Raw genomic sequence first — 22,923 nt, 5'->3', positions numbered from 1 at the left:
TGCTTTTGGCCACACGTTTTCAGTCATTAATGCAAGATATGGAGTTCCCTTGATGGGGTAATAGCGACTTTTGTACACCCTGTAATGAAGGTGAAGGTTTGGTTATTATGCAAATTAATTTACTGTTTTCTTCGGAGACATATATATATGTGGATGGAAAATATTTTAAGCAAGAGAGAACGCTATAGTTTACCAGCTATCATACACTTAACTAGTGGAAGTGCGAACGAGAAATTTCAACGTTTTCTGGAATATTGGTAGAAATTCAGGAAGAAAAAATATATTAAATAAAAAAAAACAAGATTTTAATTCAATATTTTGTATATGTCAACAGACTTTTTAAAAGTGAGGGCTGTTTTGTTCGGCTTGTGGGCGTTAGCGTAGGCGTGGCAACATAGGGTAACAAACTTGAACTGCGTTTATGTCTCTGGAATCTGCATGCCTTATCTCATCTTACTAGCTTTTATAGTTCCTGAGATCTAATCGTTCATACGGACGGACAGACGCACGGACAAACTAACGGAAAAACGGACGGACAAACGCACTGAAAAACGGACGGACAAACTGACGGAAAAACGGACGGACAAAAACGGACATGGCCAGATCATCTCGACTAGTGATTCTAATCAAGAATATATATAGAGTCGGAAACGCTGCCTGCTAACTGTTACATACTTTCAACATGCTTTTCATCAATATGCAATAACATTACTAAATCAAAGCTAAATTAAATTATAGAAAATTTGTTAAATTTTTAAAACATGTGCTAAAGAGTCTTCACCTATTTGTATTCAGCAGAAAACGCCTGTAAATACCCTTTAAAACCCTGAACTTGGGTGGAGCGCTGCCAAAAACTCAATGCATCAAAATCCAAGTCGAATCTTGCTCTTCGGCAAACGCCAACAATGGGCAACGCCGTCGAGATCATCAACAACAAATACAACTTGTTAATTTATTCAATGATTAAAGTTACAACATTTCTTCAGCTCGTGACGCGCATCAACTTGGAATCGAAGGGCCAATGCCAATTTGCATAATACAACCTTCCGAGCAGCAACATATACCATAATAATCGTGCATTTATTAATTTCTGATTGAACTTCCCCCAGTCAGAATTTAAATATAGATAATGGTGAACTAGATCATCATCATTTTTCTCGCTTCAGTTTTTTTTCCTAATTGAAATACTCTTCCGTTCCGGGTTATGCTTTCCCGCGGAGAAAAAAGGGAGTCCTGGTAGTCCTGGTAGTCCTTGGTCCTTGTCATTTCCCAGCACTCGCTCTCATATTTTGGCAGCTACGTGACACATGCCGTGACCATGTTCTCACCGAGCTGCAAACAAAGTAATTTTTTTGGCTGCTTAAATATGGACATGGCATGGCCCCTCAATTCCGCCCGTGGCCACTCGCAATCCCGACAAATAGAAAAGGTATCCCTTTCTTCCCACAAACGTATTTGCATTGAAACGGTCACAAAAGGGTAGTTCTGTTTGTCTATCCCATTTGTTGGAGCAAAAAAAGTGAAGAAGTGGGCCAAATGCGCTACAGTTGGTTATACAGTTATAGCCAAATAAAAGACGCACAGAGAAGCTAATTTTGTGCATAGTTTATACCGACCATAAATCTAAATTGCACGGCAACTAAGCTTAGGGTTATTGGCCCATTTGTTTGATGCCTGAATATACGGGCTAAATTTTCCGGGAAAGTGCACCGGCTTATCTGCACCCGCATTACCCAAAGGCTTAACGAATCGAGCCCAACTGATTTTTGATTAAACTACAGAAGAAGAGTAAATACATGAGTTACTTAGATTATCGACAACATAAAGTGGTAACCTTAAACGCTTTAAGATATATGCACATATGAGCACGTTTCAATTATTTAAACTTTACAAACCGTTTATGCATATGCTGCGCTTTACGATTCCGCTGATATCTCGACATTATTTAAGAATTTATTGCTATTCAGGACAAACACCAGATCGGAGCCCAACAGGCTCCCGTTTACGACTTGGCACATGAACGACAATCGCCGGGAATAAACAGCAGGATACTCAGGATGGAGACTCAGACCCAAAACGAGGTGGACCGGAAAAAAAGAGCCACATTTCCACAACGCATTTATAATTAGACTTTCAGCAAAATCAGAAATAAAAGTTTTTGATTACACAGCAGCTTTGTGCTGTTGTCCCCCGCAGAAGTAGAATCCTCACCACCAGGAACACCAGGAACACCAGGAACACCTGAAGCACCTGTGCCTCAAGTGGTGACCGCAGATCCACAGATGTAATGGGTTGACATTAGCATAAGCGTTAGGACCGAAAATTGAAGAGCGAAACAAAAGCTCTTATAGCATCGTCCTTCGTCCTTTTTAGGATGCTAAACTTTATAGCAGTTCACACATCGCATATTAACTCTTTCCGCGTCCCAATCTTTTTAATTAACTACTCATATCCGCTGCTGAGCGTGCCTAATTGATATGAGAGTCCTGCGCGCACAGTTTCCCAGACTTTCCCCAATTTTCCTTCGATTTTCCCACCATTTTCCGCCGCCAAAAAACCATCACGCTTCAATGGCGCTGTGTGCGTGTTAGCCAAGTGTCTTATGAGTCTGCTGCTGCTCCTGCTCCTGCTCCTCTGAATGTAAGTGTCTTAATGAATTTCCATTTCCAGCAGACACTCATTCAATTCCCGGCCATAAAATCGCAGCCAAAAGCAGAAATTAACTTGCCTCATGTCAAATGTTAATGAGCAGCGAACGCACAGTGTTCGTTGGCCATGAATATTTAGATAAGAAAATATTCAAGTAAGTCATGTGTATTAAAAGATAAGTATCATTAGATTTCCATCGGCAGTCTAAAAACATTCTACAAGTATGTCTCGAGTAATCTTAGTAATCAATCTTAGATCCAGAAACATATTTGAGGTCTCGATTTTATTTCAAAGCTAAAAAACACAATTTCTCACTTTCAGCACGTGTGGTAAACTAAAAACAACAAAATAAGTCCACAGACTTGTTTTGGCCACAAACAAGTTTAGCCCAATATCTTTACACTTTCCATGTTATTTGAAACAAATTCTGTTTTCGCTTTTCGCCCACGTTGACCTTGGCCTTCAGCTGTGTAGATTGCCCCAGAAAGTATCTTCGGTTGCCCAGTTTTCGTTTTGTAATCCCAAACAATAAGGAACTTTCGAAAATCAGCCGCAGTTAAAGATTTCGTTTCTTATATAGATTTTGGGCAACTTTGGAGCCACTGTTCGCCAAAGGCAATGTCATGATACTGGCGTTAAATATTCAGTATGAAGTGCGCTTCAGCCGGAATTAAATCTATTATATTGTCCCACTAATTAGTTCTTTCCCAAGCAAATTAGATAGTCCGCAAATAAGTGGAATTAACACCAACCAAAAGCTGGCTGTTGTTTAATCGAATGGCTGGGGTGATGAACACATCGTGTGATGACTACTTTGGCAAACTTAAGATTACTATTTTCAATCCTGTTCTAGATCTGGCGGGCGCGAACTTCACGATCGGCCAGTTCCTCGGGAGTGGGATGCTCCTGGATCAAACGGATGGACTGCAGGATCTCCTCTGGGATTGGGGGTGGAGTGGGCAGCAAGTTGGACTGTGGGTGGAAGCCGAACTCGTCGGCGGTGTACACCACCTGGACGGGAGTGCCCTCGGGGGAGATGTAGGAGTAGGATCCTTGAGCATTGTGGCCGCCAAGACCCTGCTCCTTAATCTGGATACCGCTAGCCTGCTCGATGTCGTAGGCGTAGGTGCCGTCCGTATCCTGGTTGGACAGGAACTTGGTGATGGTATCATCGTTCAGTGGCGCGGCCAGGGCGCATCCGAAAAGGGCGACGACGAGGAGCTGGTATAGGATTGGTATGGAATAGTCCAATTAAATCACTGGATCCATGCAGACGGAATCTGTTATCCACTTACGAGCTTGTACATGTTGCTGCTGCTGGTTTGTTGACCGCGGGGCTAATGCTGTCACTCTGGGCCCTGATTGACTATTTATAGAGCTCCGATCCGATAGCCAAAGACAAAGCCAACATGCAGACACAGACTCCGAATATGCAAACAAGTCGGGCATGCAGAGCGACCCATATTTCGCCCAATAAACTGCTTTTGGCCACACGTTTTCAGTCATTAATGCAAGATATGGAGTTGCCTTGATGGGCAATAGCGACTTTTGTACACCCTTTAATGAAGCTGAGATATCACATACCTGCTATGCTTATAGCTTACTTAGCTGGTGGAAGTGCGCTTCCTTCTATTTTTCACATAATTATTTATATGCCCTACTGCAGAAAACACCTGTGAATCCAGTGCCAAACTGAGCTATACCCTCTAAAATCATAAATTTGGGTGGACCGCTGACACAACCTCAATGCATGAAATTCAAAGTCGAATCTGGCTCTTCGGCAAACACCAACAATGGTAAACGCCATCGAGATTATCAACAACAAATACGAGTTGTTAATTTAATCAGCCCAACAATGATGATTGAAGTTACTACACTGTAGGACCAATGCCAATTTGCATAATACAACCTCCGAGCAGCAACAAATACCAGAGTGCATTTATTAATTTCTGATTGAACTTTCCCCAGTCTGAATTTAGATATAGATGATTCTGAGCCAGATCTGCACACTTGCAGGAGAATCTCAAGGGGTTAGCCTTTGCGATGATGCATGTGGGCGATGCGTTGGCATTGGCACAGAGAAAAATATGAGTGTTTAAATGAAAATTATATATTATTATTTATAAATAGTATTGCTCGAAGGTGTGAAGCTATACACATTGCATGCTGATCAGTTTCGCTGAGGTGTAAAACTGGTTTCCCACACCTGTAAGCAAATCCATCATTAGCTAGCGAAGGGGAATACCACTAAAGTCTCTGCAAAATGTATATTAGTTTTCATGTTGCTCATATTGAAGAGGGGACTTCCCCTTAGCCGTTTTTCCTTTTAAACATTTTGACTCAGTTTGCCACAGATATGATTTATCCCCCGCATAGTCGGCATGTTTTCTCACTGTGCACTGGCTCCGGGCACGGCCATATGCTCTCGTCTCGGCAGAGGCACTCATAGCATAAACAAGCATATTAAATTGTATTTTTCTTTTATTACATTATTATTATCTCTGGCAATAAATGTCAACGTCAGTCGAGCCGACAACGGACACGGAATGGAGGAGCCGGGGCTCGCAGGACGCAGGACGCAGGACGCAGGACCTTTGAGGAGCCCGGGAGCATGTTGATGGAAATGTATGATGGTCCCTATACATATATATACAGTGTGTGTGGGATGGTGTGTCGCCGCGTCCAGATGTAGTTGCTCCGATGTTCTTTCTGCCGTTTGATGGGCACTGTATAGCTGGATGTTCTGACTATGCAAACAGACGGGCAGAAACATGGGCAGCTGAACGAGCTGGATGCGGCGGCTACGGATGCAGTAGATGGGATGCAGCCTTATACCTTCCTGTCGTAGGGCAGGACCTGACCCACGGACACCACTGGCGACGAGGCGGGCGCGAGCAGCGCTCCGGCTGGCTGCAGATACTGCGCGCCCTGCTCCTGACCATGGCCCTGGTGATGCTGATGGTGCTCGTGGTGCTCGTGGTGCTCGTACTCCCCATCCTCCTCCGGGTGGTTGCGGTTGTACTCCAGCGACTTCAGGATGGCCTCGGGAATGGGATGCGGCGTGGGCAGGTGCTCGCCCTGCGGCTGGAAGCCGTTCTCATCCGCCGTGTAGGTCAACTGAATGAGCTGGCCCTCGGGTGTGTAGTACTGCGATGAGCCGCTGGCGTAGTAGCCACCCACTCCCTGCTCCTGCTGGGCAATGCCGTTGGACGTCTCGAACTGGTAGTTGTAGCTGCCGTCCTCCTGCTTCAGCTCGTTGACAAAGCTCCGGATCTCGGCATGGGCATCCGGGGAATCGGAGGGACGAGCCTGAACTGCGAGCAGGACGGACATGGCCACAAGTACGACGACGTTCTGCAATCACATGAATTGTTATTATATCCCTTGGGAGCTGCTCCTGCTCTTTTGACTTACGATCTTCGACATTTTCGCCTGGCTTAGGTTGAGATTTGGTTTATGGTTTATTTGCTGGTTTGACCCTAAGAGCTAAACAGTGTTTGATGGCTCGGTAACCTCGACCCGCCGCTTTTATACCCCAGAAAATCCGAATTGATCTGCCAACGAAAGTGAGGAAAGTGCTGGGCAGCCATTAGACCTGATGGTAATTATAATTGTGGACACAGCGGAGCTGGGGGGAACTCATCACATCCCATCACATGTGGCAGCTCAGAGTGGATTTCACAGCCGAGAGCCAGCAACGGTTGCAAGCGGCAATTATCTCGACTTTAGGTGGCTTCCACAGCTAGTTTCATTAACAAAGTTTTGAGTGAAACAGAAACCGAAACCAAAACCGAAACCGGAACGGAACCAACCTGGTCGAATGACCCTTCTGCAGCTTCCACTCGCCGCGGGTCAAGAAACCACGGCTCCTCGCCGCCGGCACTTCAGCAATTAAGTGTTTGTGTTAATTCATTAATTATCCACGACCAAGTTGCGCACACTTATCGGGGCGCATTCGTACGTAAGATGACCACTTTTACGAAATCGGTAATGGATTCACTGTGCCCCAAAGATTCATCCATGCCCTGGATCCAGATATGGCTCGTGCTGGTTTGGGTTTGCTGGGTGCGCTGGGCGTGAAATGGCCAATGGATTCGCCCTTTCCACTCACAAATTATTGCTAATTTTTGCCTAGTTTCGGAGATGCTAATCAATCAGAATTTGAAAGCGGCCTGCCCATAATTTACACGCGAAATGCACCTGGCTTCGGTTTTCTGATTTCGGGCAACTGGTTCCGCTCATCAATTTCAGTTAACAATTAGGTCATGGCAAATATGCGCTGCTACTGGCCAAAAGCATGAATTTAATAAATTATTCTTAATGTAGCGCTTTATTTCTTTAGCCAGCGAGTGTGATGGCAATCAATAATATAATTACGATGCAATTATTGACAGTGTCAGTCAGTATTTTATTTTGAAAACTTTTTTAAGCCTTTTAAGCCTCTGTTCTATACACATACATATGTGCATATGTGCTATAATTGAATCTTCACTTTTCAAGTCGCCTGCGAAAGTGCATTAAATATACATTTGATGCACTGCCAGCATAAAAGGCCAATATACTTGTGCTTTTATTTTTACTGCGACACTTACACGCATGTACATAAAAATTCTCTCAGTTTTGATAGGTTTACATAAACATCTTCTGCTGGGCGCCTTCGCGCCTGATAATTGAATTCAATTGAGAGGAAATGATGCAAATATCAGACATTAATGCTCTTATTTGTTCCGAGATTTAATAGCTTACGAACTAAATCAATTAGTGGGGCGATGTTATGGCATATTCACGCATTCAAATGAATTGTCAAAAGATGCGCACCATTCAGATAGCGAAGGGAAACGGACTTGAAACATGCAAATTGAATCAACTTTTTGATTAAAAATCCATCAGCCAGCTTTAAATATTCGCCACACCAGAAATGCATGAACAAATTTAGTATGTTTGGCTGCCAAAAAAAATCAAATGGATGAAAATCCAATTAATTGGGTTATTCAATGAAGCCGTGTGCTGATTTAAATTGAAGCTACAAGTGCCAACTTGCCAAAAAACAAAACAAAAAAAACCCACCACATGCCGAATTTCCAAAGCGAATCGAAATGAAAGTTGCAACTACAAGCAATTAGCAGACCCATTTCGTCTCTATGGATTGAAGGTCGTAGCGGCAAGATTTTCGAAAGTCGTTGACTTTGTTTGCTGTATTTGTATTTGTATTTGTTTCACTACATAAAAAAAAGCCCCAAGGGCCGACCTTCCACGCCCAACGCCAACGCTTTTTGCCAGATATCTTTGGGCGTTAGATAGGGTTACATCTGCTGGAGAATCGGCCAAAACCTGTAGCAAATGACTAACCATCGAATGAAACTGCACAAACGCTCCATAAAAGTGGCCAGACAGTCTGCAGGCGTCGCGTCGATTTTGTTGGCTGGGTTTTAGTTAATTAAAATCACTAAATGTATCTGATGGGTGAATGTGGAGCAGCGGATGGGCCATAAAAATTCAAATGCCAATCGCCGCGGTGCAGAGAGAGAAATGGGAAACCTAATCAGGTTGCTTTGGATTACTGTTTTTATACAATGTGAAATTCCCATTCATGTATTTAAAGTATGTTTTGCACACAATTAGCAATGTTATTAGGTAACAAGTGTAACTAAAGAAGAGAAGCCTTTGCATTCTCAATTCATGTTGTGTTCCTTATCATTTGTACCATTTTCTCGCAGTGCAGATGCGGCACTGGTCGTTAAGTAAACATTCAAAGACATGCCCAATCTAGGGCTAAAGCACTGCGCCCGACCGACCTTCGGCTGGACTGGATGGGACCAGTCTGAAACGAACTGGACGAGTGGCCGCCACCGAATGTGGGTCAATTGAGGTGGAGCAGGTGAGCGTGAGGAGCTGGCCAAGGAGTCGCTGCACTAGAGCAGGTCCCCTTTTTCATTTTTTTGTACATTTTCCACTGGTGCTCCTTGTCTCCGCTTAATGCGCGCGAAGATGGATTGATGCCCTAATGGATGGATGGGGATTTGGAGTAGGAGGTGGAGCAGAAGCAGGAGCAGGAGCAACAGCAATGACAAAACATTGGGGGGCAGGATGGTTAAGTACAGCGGAAGCGGCTTAAGGCAACCGGCAACTCCAGCGAATCGTAACAACTTTTGCTTTTCATTTAAAGCCGCCCAAGCGGCAGGCACCGGACAATTGTGTTGCCAAAAAATATATACCAGTATATGTATATATCGCAGCGTACAGAAAAAGTAAATGCCCAATTGCCGGACAGCCGGTTTGGGGCATAAAAGCCGAAAGTAACACCAAAAAGGCCAGCAAAACAGAGGGAGCACCAGGCAGATAATGTTGCTTCTGCTTCTGCTTCTGCTTTTGTTGCTGCCTCCATGCGACATCGCCCCCCATCACATTCACTTTACTCCCCAACTCGGAATCAGATTCATTCCGAGCAGCAGACGCAGTCTGGTTCGGCCTGGTCCGAACTGGCCGGCCTGGCCGTTCAATCCATGTACTTATAAAAGGCCAACACAAATCTTGTAAGGGAAGCAGCGTGCGCTCTTCTTGTAGCCGCCCGTCGATGCCTTTTGGCCACTTTAGCGATGGCAGACTGGCACCTTTGAATGTGGCCCACATAAAAGTGTCACGTTTGCTGGTGAAAATATATATTTTTAGAATAGGCATGCAAGCCGAGGTCCAGCTGAACCAAATTATAGACTTTGTCTTATAAATATTATTTATAATAATACAAATATTATATTATACATATTTACAAAATTAACAGCCATAAATAATTCCAATAATAAAGACTATTAAAATATCCAGAGCTTTCAATTGTATTATAAATATTATAATTTATAATAATAAAAATATTATATTATAAATATTTACGAAATTAAATAAAAAATTCCACAAATATAGACTATTAAAATATGGAAAGAGCTTTCGATTGTATTATAATAAATATTATTATTTATAACAATATAAATATTATACCATAAATATTTACGAAATTAATTAACAGCCATACAAAATTCCACAAATAAAGAATATTAAAATAACCAGAGAGCTTTGTATTTTTAGGTTAATCAAGTTAGCACCTATGTATGGTTTATAGCATTTTACCCCTTTCCATACTTAGTCTAATTTACTGGCCAAATGCTTTAAGTGCTCGGAATTTCCGATTGAAATGAAGTTAGAGCCCCAATTTCCACCTGATTTCCCCTCGTAGACCCCGTGAGTCACGTCATCGTCTTCGCCGCCCATCGCAAGTTTTCTTATCAAAACTTAATACAAACTTGCCCGGTCGGCTGTCGATAAGCTTTCGTACTTTCGACAGTCTGCCAATATTGGTGGCAAGGTCGTTCGTCTGTCTGCTGCAAAGCTGAGGTTGCTTGCCACTTCCTTGGCTTTTTCGGCTTTTTCGGCTTTTCCATTTTTGGACGCGCTTGGTGATTCTGTAATAAATGGATACGTTGACCCAGCATGTGAGGTTCTTAATCGATTTCGCCGATACTGCGAACGATTTATTATAAAGTTTCGCATATGATTTGGGACCGGGCACTAGGCGCAACATTTATAAATGATCCTGCCACAGAGCCAGGCGCTTTAAAATAATTTGCGAGCTTGGGGGCAGCATTTTATAAGGAAATAAAGCGATGGGGCAACCAAACAAGCGCTAACCAAACAAGTTGCGGAGGTGTTAATGAAAAATTAACCCCTCGCCGCAGACCCAAGAATTGATTAACCGGCTACCACCAACAAGTTGAACAAAAAGGAGCATAAACTTTATGGCCAACAAAAAACTATCTCACACACACCAGCAGCACTAAAGCACTAAAGCACTAAAATCACCGAAGAGTCTCCAGCGGAGTCTTTTTTGTATGCCAGTGTGTGGGTACTTTTCGTATCTGTGAGTGGGGCAGTTCAGGTTCAATGCTGCAAATTATACGCGTTTTTCGGCGACTGCGAGTGCCCGGCCCAAAATGATTGGCGTGCCAAAATGCTATAAATGCGTTGCCAGGCCAATTCGGTCACATTCATTCTCGTTGCGAGTTCACAGTGACAACAAGTCCAATCCACAGAAAAATGAACAAATTCGTGAGTTCAGGACTTTCGGCCAGGAGGCAAACTCTTTCAACTACCATTATCCTTATCCATTATCCACAGTTCGTCCTTGCCGTCGCCGCCCTGGCTGTTTCCTGCGTCCAGGCCGATTCCTTCGATGCCCGCGCCGAGACCCGCGAGTACAAGAGCGACCTGAAGGAGGATGGCAGCTATGCGTATCAGTACCAGACGTCCAATGGCATCGCTGGCCAGGAATCGGGCGTGGGTGGTTACTATGCCAGTGGCTCGAACGCCTACTACGCCCCCGATGGCCAGCTCATCCAGTTGACCTACACCGCCGACGGCAATGGATACCACCCAGCCGGCGCCCATCTGCCCACGCCACCTCCAATCCCGGCGGCCATCCTGAAGTCGCTGGAGTACATCCGCACCCATCCCCAGCAGGAGGGTCGCCAGGGACATGGACGATTCTAGACCAAATGGGCGTACCAGCACCACCACCACATGTTGAGCGTTATTCGAGCTAGTCTTAAGTCATTTGAAAATAAACATTGTTTGAGGCATCAAGCATTTCCATAAACAAGTCGAGGCTCTTGTCGAATTCGGGTACAGATAGCTTTTGCGGGCAATGCACAGATTTGCTAATGGCAGATTTCACATTCGTGATTTCACACTTGCACGCCGTTGTTTCGACAAACTAATTTTGTCTGAACTTAAAGTTAACCAGAGGCTTGCATACTTGAATGTCTCGTTTTATAAAAAATACAATTTCCTCATGATTATGTTGTGCAAATTAGTTGAACTACTAACATACGGAATTGCAGTTGGTGTTTTATAATAAGATACTTTAAATCGCCTTAAACAGCTTCTTTTGTGAATTAGCTTCTTTTTTGAAGTATGAGCAAATTTGAAATTCATTTCAAATTCAAATCTTTGGCGCTCTGGCTGAAGCCAGGGCTCCTACAACGCTCATCGATTTGTTGTCAATACTCATTGCCAATCACAGCGGAACGAAGACGATACAAAACTATCGATATCTATCAAAATCTACGGAGTTTGGCGCGCCTTTTAAAATATGATGGTACAAGGTAAACAAAAACATACTAACATTACGTAAATTTGTAAATTTAACTGGTCTTAACTAGTATTTAGTACTGGTGGTCGCCTCGTAAAGTCTACAACTGTTGTGTGTAATTTTGAGCGTAAGAATTCAGAATCATGAATAATTTTGATGCATTTTTTTTAATTTAAAGCTTGTATCAATTTACTTTTTGAAGATAAAATAAATATAATCATTAATATTCAACTTTTATAATATAGCTTATAATTTTTACAGTACGTGTTCTTTACAAATCGTTCACTTGCAGCATAGCTTCTAATTCCTATTCATCTAATCTTACCTACTAATGCCAATACAAACATTTTTTTGAATTAATTACTTTTTTAAGTTATAGCTGAGACTCGTAACGGTTATTTCAAATTACACTTATGCTTACAGAGGGCTCTCTGTTATTCGGAACTGGTTCGCCAACCGGTTAGCAGCGCGTATCCGTATCATTTCTTTGCTAGCTGTTAACAGTGAACTGTTAATGTTAACGTTCTTTGTAATTTCTTCGAAGTTTTTACGAATTACTTCTTACATAAAGAGAGTTTTCACACAAAATGTCGTTGTAATTGCGGTCAAAAAGGGTCTAATATCTTAAGTTCATATAGATCAATGCTCCTTAAAATAAATGCTAGATAATAAAAAACCAGTTCACTGTTTTTTGAGAAAACGCCGTTTAAGGTTTTCGGAAGCCATCTCTTCCACAATTTGGGGGTTTAAATTTTGAAACTACGACATGACATCTGAGCCAACCTATCGATTAAAACAGTAAGCAAATAAATCGATTTTAAATGAGCGCGCGCAATCGGGCGCAATCGGGCGATCGGTAGAAAATGCAGCCGCGCAAGCTCGCCGTTACTTCAGTCACTCGCGATCACTCGAACGAATCGGTTATCCGGTATTTGGCATCCGGCAGCAGGTGTGAGGTGTTTCTCGTGGTGTTTAGTGTTGTTTCGCGTTGTTTTCAGTTGCTTTGAGCCGCGAACTCCGCTCAGCGGCAATTGCAAATGCAAATGCAAAGTGCATGTGCAGCCACAAGCTATTATTTTGTTTTGGTTTTTCGTTTTGATTTTGATTTTGAATTTGAATTTGGCTCTAGTGCGAGTTCTGTGCTGCGTTTTCAATAAACGCGTTTGCTTTTGGCGCTTTCGGCTGCGTGGGCGCCAATTCCATGTGGCTGTGTGTCGCGTGTGTGCATTGGCTAATGTGTTTGTATTGCTAATTAAAACGGCAGCAAGAGCAACCGCAAAGTGGCAGCAAGCGGCAAGCAACAAGAACGCCTGAGTAAAAGCGAAGCAAAGTGCATTCGATAAGTACGATAAACGCAATCCAATCGGCAAAAACCCCCACCCAATCCGATTTGCGCACCCAATTGGATTGGACGGCCAGCAGGTGTTTTTCCCCACCGCATTTCCCATGGTGAGTTTTCCACGCGCTCATATCGAACTGCCGAGCAGTGGCCTATTAAGTCGCCTTCTTGTTTGCCCGCTAGACGCGGTCAACTGTGATAATATTTACTACCGATCGTCCCCACCAACATTTCCCCAATGCAGCGATCGCCACAAAATTAGATCGATTGCGCGGAACCATAATTCTGATAAGACTGGCGCCCTCCATTAACCATTGCATTAAATACAAAAAAATAACAAATTTTTAAATTAAGAGGTTAAGCATTTAATGCATATAACACCTATCTATTCATACCTTGAGCTACTTATAACAATCAATTCTTTTCCTTATTTCAATTTTCCCTATTTTCCTTAACATGTTCCCCAAAACGGTCAGCCCAACGATCAGTTGCCTATAGCGAGGCCCGCCTGTAATTACAAACACCCCACCTGCATGACGAAAATCGGTGGTAATCGCAAGACAAATAAACAATTAATTAACGCGAGCATAATGCGGCAATAACGATTGCGTCGCTCTTTGAAAATCCTAATATCTTTAGCCACCAAAAAGGCAGGTTTTCGGTTCCATTTCGATGCCCCGCGGTATTAGAAGCCGTGTTCAGATCTTTGCCGATACGAATCGGATTCGCATTTTTTGTGGAGGAGCCCAGGGCGAAAAAAAAGAACAAGAATAAGAACATGTGGGGCGGCTACCTGCCTTTCGGATTCCGAGAAGTGTTTCGCTCCATGATATGCCCAATATGCCCAATATTCAAATCGAGGCAGGTTCCACCCCTCGAGGCCAAAGAAATCTCTTCAAAGCGAGGCGGCTTAATTCAAATTGATTTCATTTTGCGATTCGTTCTCTCCGCACCTCTGGTTTCAGTTCATTCTTTTTTTTGGCAAACAATTTGAAGTGTCAATTTGTGTTTATAAAACTAAAATTATTTATCAAGCCCGGGCCATCGCATGTGGGCAGCGCAAACAGTTAAAAGAAGAAAAAACCCAAGCACGCATATATGTTAACTGGGTACAGAGAGAGAAAACTGACTACATACAGGCTGTATGTAAAATGAACATTTAAATTGATATTTTATGGGCAAAGCAATTACAATGTTCATTGTAGATGGTTCAAAAGGCTCGGAGATTTTTAATCAAATTTCCACCAAGACCTGTTCCCAATTTCCTGTGCATATATAGCAGATATATATCGCGAATAGCACTGCTAGCTGGCTGCAAAGTCAATTGCCAAATATGGCAGACTTGTTTGTGTGTGGCTTAATGTCACACACACTCACACTCACACCAGCCCAGAGATAAGTATAACTCTCTGCCTGTCAATAGCTGAGCTTTGAAAAAGGAAATTCAACTACTTGTTTCACCAAAAACTCAGTGAAATAGTCACCCAGCATTGGCGCTTCGCAAGCTGACTTTCCTTTGTCTATCGGCGAATAAACATTGAAATTAGCATGCGTCCGTCCAACTGAATTTATTCTCTAATTGTTATCTAAGCTCCGAGGGCCTAAAAAGGCAGCCAGTTGCCAGATCGACGGATGAGTGTGCCGCGCCACCCCAAAACAGATTACAAAGGCCTCAGCTGGGCTTAAGCCTGGCTTTAACTGGAAATTCTCCGTGACTAATTGGCCTGGGGAGCTTGACTAATTGCATCGAGATCGCTGGGCAGTGAGGAATGGGCACTGAGGCAGTTGTCCAATAATTAACTCGATGCCATTAGAATTCCGCAATAGAATTTATTTGCGCAGGGCTGCTGTTTTTATGGATAACTGATTTATTATCTGCTTCCGATTTAATTTAATGCGAAGTGGTCTTCGCAGATTAAGTCCAATTAGATAAGGTCTTTTAAAATGTATGCGATTATTATTTGATATATGCATAACCTAAATATTCAGCATTTTATTGCTGCTGGCTAATCTTGATGAATTTGATCGCTTCATAAAAGTTTTATGCGAAATTTCTTTGCATGCATATTCAGCTACTCAGAAGAAACACCTATTTTTGAATATTCATTTAAATAATTCCTTGACACTCTTTCGTGAGCATAAAGTGTGCAAAGTGGGAAAGTACTTATGCTTATCCATATATTTAGTTATGAAAAATCCATACATTTCTGTCTGATTTGATGTAATATTTCCGATCTAATTATCACATTTTATTCAGCACTGTGGGTTTCCAGTGCGAAGGGCACTGGGCATACTAACCACTTCCACCTTATGCAACATCGCTTCGTTTCTTTGCGTCAGCGAGCCAAATGGAGAATACTAATAAAAATCGCGGCTGGCCAACCTACGATCAGCCAACAACGTTCTTTGCATTGACGACAGCTGCTGCCGCTTAGAAACCAGCAACAAAATACAAAAAAGTTTAAATAAAAATTGCAGCCAACACCGCGGCAATCGCAGTGGCAGCCGCTTATTTAATATGCAAATGAGCGCATAAAGGCAATTCATTGCAGCAGGGAGAGCGAAGCTGCGATATTTGCTAAACAATAAGTAAAATGGCTGCGAAATGCGAGAATAATTGTTATGCATCAGCCGAACGGGAGGATGCGCAGTTGTCACTTGGCAACTGCTATTTTATTCTTTACACTTTTTGCCGCTTTTCATTCATATTCATTATAATTTGAAGCCAAGCCAGCTGCCCACGCAAGCCAGTGATTTGATGTGGCACTAAGCGATAATTATGCGAGCACAACGCGGCGTATGAGTAATTTGCGTTTGCAATTAGAAACAGGCGCCGACGTCGTCGACGTGCTGAAATGCTCAAATTGCAAGTATTAATCTGCAAAAGAACACAGAACACAAAGTACACCATACAGCATATAGCATACAGCATTCAAAAACGCTGCAGCAAAACCACAAAAAGTAATAACAAATGCGGCCAGCAGCCAAGAACGAAAAACAGGAAAAACACAACTGAGCAACCGATGAAGAAAAGAATCCAAGCAACTTGACAAATGCTGTGGGTGTTTCGTGTTGTTGTGAGCCCACGTTTAAAATTAATAATAAAGTACACACTCAGTACACACACAGTACACAGTACACACACAGTGCGCTCAACGAAAGAGTTGAATATTGAATGAAAAAGCCATAAGAATTTGAGTGAAGCTGCTGGTTATTTTATTTCGTGTGCCTGGCATACAAAAGCAGCAACAATAAACTTAAATATGTAATAACTTTTAAAGGCTTCACCGTACATAGCGTGAAAGCCGAGGGCGGGGTGTTGCCCCTCCGGTTAATGTGCTCATCAAATAGCCATAAATCAGCCCATTTAAAGCTCCCTGAAAGTCATTTTCGAATGGCGCAAGGTATGGATGTTAGTTTTTTAGGATTCTTAATGCAGGAAGTCGAGAGTTGAGGCGTCACTCCACTTAAGTTTCACCCTTTGTTGGCCCAACTAACAAAATTTGAATGAAAAAGAAATCGCAACAAAGCCAAATTCGCCTTGCTTCAGTTGCGTTCCCTATTTGGAAGTTCTCGCCCGTCGTCCATTCGGCAAGTAAGAAATCAAAGCCAGCATGGCGTATGCGTAATGCGAAAGCCCAAAGCCCAAAGACCACTGAATAGTGAATAGTGAATAGTGAATAGTGAGTAGTGACTACTGCCTGCTGCTGACCCATCCGAATGGCAACCCACACACTCCAGCGAAATATACGAGCCACAAAGGCGGATAGGAAATAACTAACCAGGTCCAAGTTGGCCAACAAAAACAATACTGATTACAAGTTGCAAGCCGCCGATGTTGTTGTTGTCGCTGCTGTTGCTGTTGTTGCTCATTGTTGTCCATTTAAGCCTTGCCAATTTTGGCAACTTGTCGACCACTTGGCGCTGGAAGATCGCTTCAGCGATCGAGAGATGAGAGCTCCCTGCTTTCAGCTTTGAGTTTCGAGCTTGCAGCTATCGACCCGACCGCCCATACAATTTGTTTCCCATATTAATTTATCATTTATAAACGATTATAGTTATATAAATTAAATTGCGCGCCCAAAACAAATTAAACTAATAATAGGAAGCGTTTTTCACGCTTTGAAACGCTTAATGCCATTGGCTGAATCGCCCATCACACCGCTTGCTGTGTAATTATTGACTTAGTCTTTGACTTTGTGGGAAGCCGACCGACGTCGTTAGATAATTCGTAGAACCGATATGGAAATATTTGTCGCAGTTCCCAGAGTTTGTTTTCAAATTTAGAGTTACGCGGCTGCATTGCAATTCCCAGGAGGCAACGAGAAATGTGTGAGACACTTTGGCTTGAACTCTGGTCCAAATCGGGACTTGCTGCGCTAATAATATGCTATTATTATGTAGAGACTGTTAATTGGAACTATCCTATATATACACATATGTATATATTGGGAGAGAGACGATGGCTTGGCACTTCCGCCCCCCGATTGGCTGACCCAGTTGGCTTTTTGGGCAACGCCACTCCACTTTCTAGATACCCACTATCCATTAGCCGACTTTTTGCCATTTATCTGAAAACAATTTGTAGGGCGGCTTTGGCCAAATTTGGCGGCTGGCGAAGCCGATTACCTTGGCCAGAGTTGTCAGCAGGTGAAATTTGTATACGCCCGCCTAATTTGTTTGCTTGCCATTTTTTTTTTCATTTTGTTTTATTATTATGCATAATTTAACCATAATCGCCGATCTCGGAAATTTGCATTCTTCGCAAGAATCGCGAAACGTAAGAATGCGCAGACAAATAATGCGTCAATAAAATGTCAAGCGAACATCGAAGGTTGAGCAAACAATTGAGGAATGGCGTAAAAAATCATTATTTAATGTTATTACCCTCCCGCGCAAGTAAGCAAATAAAACATTAGTGTAAAGAACACTGTGAATCACGCGGGGTCTCGAAAATATTCGATGTCACGGACAGAATTTGGATGCCTTATGGATGGCTAATATCAATCAAACCGATGGATACGTACATACTTTGTTTGTTCAACAAACGATCAGGCCTTATTTGAGCGCCAATTATCGGCTAATAAAGCCTCGTTTAGAGCTCCACAAGTTGCATAATACTACACTTCTGCGAGGCATCTGCTAAAATATTCAATGGGCAGAAAGGGTGTACCGCGTTTGCTAATTCAGCTCACTTATGTGAATGTATGTGCCTACTTCTGAGATTTTATTACCCTCGACCACGAGCATAAATATTTATTTGATGGCGAGCGACATGTGGCAGATTGGCTTTTGTCTGCGATTTTTATTTGCCCAAGGTCGCTGGTGATTCTGGGAACATCACAGCTCACATTCCCTGCATTGCGAACTCTTATTAAATTTTGGTTAATTTACGAGCATCTGTCGATCGAAAGCGGAAATTCTCGGCTAATCGGCGAGATACATACTCGTATGTGTACCTATGCATAAGTTAGAGCGCCTGGCTTACAAAATAAACAGCTCTCGACGTTTTCTAATCCCTTTGTGTCGCGACAAGTGCCGCCCTGGGGTTTTATTTTATTTTCTAATTTTTCTGGTTTTTATTTGGCATTTTGCTGTGCTCTGCGAGCAAAGTGTTTTGCGACGGCGCCTTTGGGTTTGTTTGTCTGAGCTGCGGTTGCGTTTAGCGTTGCGGTTTTCAACTGCCGCCTCAAAAAAAAAAAAAATTCTATTAAGGCCCAAAATCTGCTATTGATTTGCATCTATACGAGCGAGTGGATTGCGGATTGCGGATTGCCGATGGCCGGGCTCTTGAGTTTGGCATTTGCGGGAACTGGAACTTGTTTCACCTACATTGTTTTACGTTTCCGCAGCTGCGTGTGCGGCTAAAAGTATCTTTGTATCTCGGCCGCAGCGTGCTGTTCTTTCTGCTCTCTACACAGAGAACAAAATCGTTATGGAACTGCTTATTAGTTGCCTGGCGAATTTGCGCGCGACACCAAGGCGGCTTGTAAACAGCCTATCGGTCCAAGGTTCATCGCAAGAAACCCATTTGAACTTTGCTACCAACAGCGAAAATCCAGAGATTTCCTACCTATTATTTCGTGGGCCCATCAAAACACCGCCGCAGCCAATTACAAACCGATCAATCACATCGATCGTCCCCAAATGGCGCGGACCTTAGACCCCGGCCGCCTGTCTGAATACTCATATGTAACTGTAACTGCAAAATTACAATAATTTATGCGGCATTACAATAACTCAAGCAATAACAACACGGTCATTGGTGCTAATAAAGCGCTCTCCGCTCGAAAAAGTGCGTAATCCAAGTTTCTTGTTGCCATAAAACGCCGAGTGGAAGACAAAGCCAATGCCAATGTTGCGATCACTGGGATAAGTCTTTGCGAGGCACTCGGTGCTGGGGGTAAGGAAACAAAAACTCAGACGGCAGCGAGTCATAAATTCATTTGTTTTCATTAAGCAACGTTTTTGGTGGGCGGCAGAGGGGGTATGCCACATACCTATAGGCCTCAGACAGGAAGGAAACAAGCCATCGAAACGTGAATGCTCTTCAAATCGTGGGTGCGCAGTTTTTGCACCACTTTAAGTGTCCGAGCTGTCCAAACTCCGTCGATTTGTTTGCTTTGGCCAATTGTGTGGATGTGAACATGTGAATAACAGCATTCAGACTCATTTTTGTGCATAAACAATGGGGTAGGAAATAATTGTGATAAGTGCCTGCTTAACTATAATCCACTGATTGGGGAAGTTTTCCTTTAAATGTTGCTCAAATCTTTTAATAAAACAAAACTAATTAACTGGCGTATTCCTTGTTCATTTTATATGTGCTGTACATGTTGCCTATCTAAATGTTTTGTGCGTCCAACCAAAAGTGTTAGCCAGAAGTTTATAGGTCAGCAACTTAAAAGGAGATAGTGTGGACATACCCATCTGCTGCCTATCCAGAAACGGAGTTTGCCTATGCCGGACACGTACGCGGATGTCCGTGCTCAATACCCATCCCAAATCCATATCCCATCCCGGTTCCCATACCGCGTTGATAATCGTCGATAGCCGAACTCCCCCAAAAAGTAATTAAGCACGCTGAATGGGCGTGCAATGGACTTGAGTTGCTTTTTGATTTTGGGTGGAGAGATGGGAAGATGGGGCCTGGGGGCCTGGGACCGAGTTTATGGCGCCTATCAGCGCAGCCATCGATCGTATGTGCTTTGTCAAATTGAAATTATGCACAGCTAGACGGCTAAGACAGCTGATCTGCGGCCAGACAGATGGAGGATCACTGGCTTATGTAATTGGAAATGCGCCTGCCTGGGGATCTGGGATGCAATCGGATTGGAGTCGAGCTGGGAATTGGGAGCGAAGCCGTCAAACGAACGCTGACAATTGCAGACAGCTAATAACTTGGACGGGCAATGAGCAATGAGCGATGAGAAATGGCAAATTGCGCCGATCACTGATCTCTGATCAGCTTGTCGCTCCATTAGAGCTTGTGGCTTCTCATGCAGACACTTCCTCGAGAGCCAGGGATCCCCGCCAGTCATGTAACAGCTTAAAATAATTTGCACAAATAAATCAAAGTCATAAAGTGCACAGAGCTTGGAGGAGCGAAGATCAGCCAGCGATCGCCAGCAGTCTACAACTGCAAAACTCCGCACTCCGCACTCCATGGCAATCCGATCCAATGGCAAACATGTTGCAATGCTTAATGTTGCGATTTTTGCTTTGGCATCGCATAAAAGAATTTAATGAAATTTAATGAAAAGCTACACGATCGCAGACACGACCGCTACATTTGCACTTTGTTGCAATCGCCGTCGTCATTGCCGTCTGCTGTGAATATGGATTTGTCTCTAGGACATTTTCGCAATTAATTGAATTATCGTCGTGAATGGCAAAGGCATCCAAAGATCGATTGGGGTGCAATCAAATGCGATCCGATACGATACGATCCGTGCGATCGGCAGACATGTGTCCGGGGCATGTGTATATCTGTACTTTTTATGGCATTTTCGGCCGCAACTGCAACTGCAACTGCAACTTTGCAACAAGAATATGGCATTAGCATGGCTGGGCGATCGCTGGGGTGTGGCTGTTGCAGTGGCGAATCACTTGCCACAACCACAAGCTGCACCGTTGGGCGTGAGAGCCAACCCGACAAGCCATTAAAATCAGCCACGCTCCATTAGAGCCAAGATGCCGACGGAGCTGGCAGCGCTGTCAGCGTCATTTACGCCTAATTAAACAAATTATTGCATGTTAGATGCTCAGAGCGCTGCTGCAAGTGGCAGTGCAAATTGCGTTTGATTCGAATCGCGCATACGCCGTGTGGCCCATGCCACGAAATCCCACAATGAAATCTTAATTGCGAGGCACAGTGCTCGTAGTCAGCTAAAGCGTTTACCATTTTATAAATAGCCCAAAGCGAGCGCAAAACCATGCCAACAAGAAGACAATGCAACAAAATAGTTAAGTTAATGCTGGCAAATATCAGGTTACAATGCAGTTACAAGTTCACGAGGCAACAATGAGGTGCAAATTGTGGGCAGATCGCACCGAATTGTCAATACGCTTTATAAAAATTATATTTCACATTCAAATAAAAATCCTGCAACAAAATGAGGCTTGAGAATAAAATCACTTGCTTGTTTATACAATAATTGTGATATAATAGGTATGCCTGTGTTTTTCAAAGTTGTCCTTCAGCTATTTGCAATATTTTCAAGTTATTTTAAATATTTTCTTGGAAGACTGTTGCATTTGGCATCACTTTTTCGCCAGTGTCACTGCCACACAGTGTTAAAAACAACAAAGCCAAGCCAGCGGCGCTGTGGGCGATGCGGCTGCCTGGAGATCAGTGGATGTATCTCTGTTGCTCAGCTGCCCCTCATAAGCTGCCCAATCTGTCTCGGTTGTGCCCCAAAAAAGAGGGGAAAATGGAAGAAAAAACAGCAACGACCGCCAAACATTGACCAACAAATTCGCCAGTCACGTGGTGTGGCCTGTGCCGCCAAAGAAATGGGAGCAATGCGCATGGTTTTATATTTACGATTATGTATTTATTTTGATGTCCAATGCAATGTAGTTCAAGTTCGAGTTGGCGCTGTGATGAGGATCGCTGATTGGGGATCGCGGTTTGGGGATTGAGCACTGGGTATTGTGGACTGGGTACCGGGGAATTGCGCAAGTGCAGCGACTGCTGCCTAAAAGGCAAAAGTAACGAAGGCACCTGGGCTGGCCTTTAATCTCCGCGTGGTTACGAACGTCTCTGTATAGGAAAGTCTGTCTGTCAGAACAGCGCTTTTCACGCTTGTCACCTGATATCTTTTTAAGCCGCACTTAATTTATGCAGTCTGTATGGGCTTTGTTTAACTTTGTTGCTGCAACGATAGTCAAGTGCAGCTGCTGGGGATAGATCTGCAAAATGTCGAACTTACATAAATGGCAACTGGTTGCCCAACGCTCAATTGAGATAGCAAGAGAATAAATTGTCTAGATGTGTTAAATAAAACCTCTATACATCTCGCATTAATTGCGTAATGAAATTGTATTATAGAGTGATTCCTTCTCATTTTAATTACAACCTTTTAGCACCGCTATATATTTCATAATTGAAGACGCCAAATTTCTTGCTCTGTGACTCACTGCCGCCACTTGTGGGCGACCAATGCCAAATTGACTCTGTGGCATAAAGGCGATAAACCCGCCTAATCTCACGGGCTAAATATAGTATCGAGATGTATAGATAAGCCATGTATGATCTACGAGTATTCATGCGGAAGTTCGGGCTCAGATGCCGTAG

At 43.2% G+C, this 22,923-nt stretch overlaps 4 protein-coding genes across 4 annotated transcripts in view; 2 read left to right on the top strand and 2 right to left on the bottom strand.

Moving 5' to 3' along the window:
- Positions 1–3,427: 3,427 nt before the first annotated feature.
- On the bottom strand, positions 3,428–4,042 carry LOC6544621 (pupal cuticle protein Edg-78E). Its single transcript, XM_001971467.3, has 2 exons — positions 3,945–4,042; positions 3,428–3,870 (listed from the first exon to the last, which is right to left on the bottom strand). Exons 1-2 carry the CDS (start codon positions 3,954–3,956, stop codon positions 3,499–3,501), a joined length of 384 nt encoding a protein of 127 aa, XP_001971503.1. The 5' UTR covers positions 3,957–4,042; the 3' UTR covers positions 3,428–3,498.
- A 1,072-nt stretch (positions 4,043–5,114) lies between these two features.
- Positions 5,115–6,177, bottom strand: LOC6544620 (pupal cuticle protein Edg-78E). Its single transcript, XM_001971466.3, has 2 exons — positions 6,064–6,177; positions 5,115–6,003 (listed from the first exon to the last, which is right to left on the bottom strand). Exons 1-2 carry the CDS (start codon positions 6,073–6,075, stop codon positions 5,479–5,481), a joined length of 537 nt encoding a protein of 178 aa, XP_001971502.1. The 5' UTR covers positions 6,076–6,177; the 3' UTR covers positions 5,115–5,478.
- Positions 6,178–10,643: 4,466 nt separating this feature from the next.
- Positions 10,644–11,293, top strand: LOC6544619 (pupal cuticle protein Edg-78E). Its single transcript, XM_001971465.3, has 2 exons — positions 10,644–10,743; positions 10,813–11,293. The coding sequence occupies exons 1-2, from the start codon at positions 10,732–10,734 to the stop codon at positions 11,182–11,184; spliced, it is 384 nt and encodes a 127-aa protein (XP_001971501.1). The 5' UTR covers positions 10,644–10,731; the 3' UTR covers positions 11,185–11,293.
- Positions 11,294–12,673: 1,380 nt separating this feature from the next.
- LOC6544618 (formin-J) overlaps positions 12,674–22,923 on the top strand; it is a 28,558-nt gene continuing 18,308 nt past the window's right edge. The window contains exon 1 of the mRNA XM_001971464.2: positions 12,674–13,234. The gene's annotated coding sequence lies outside the window, so the exon portion shown is untranslated. The remainder of the gene's footprint in view (positions 13,235–22,923) is intronic.

Source organism: Drosophila erecta, unplaced genomic scaffold (assembly GCF_003286155.1).
Source record: "Drosophila erecta strain 14021-0224.00,06,07 unplaced genomic scaffold, DereRS2 tig00000021-arrow-pilon, whole genome shotgun sequence".
Lineage (NCBI taxonomy): Eukaryota > Metazoa > Arthropoda > Insecta > Diptera > Drosophilidae > Drosophila > Drosophila erecta.
The sequence above is the reverse complement of the archived record's forward strand: the minus strand, read 5'-3'. Positions and strand labels throughout refer to the sequence as shown.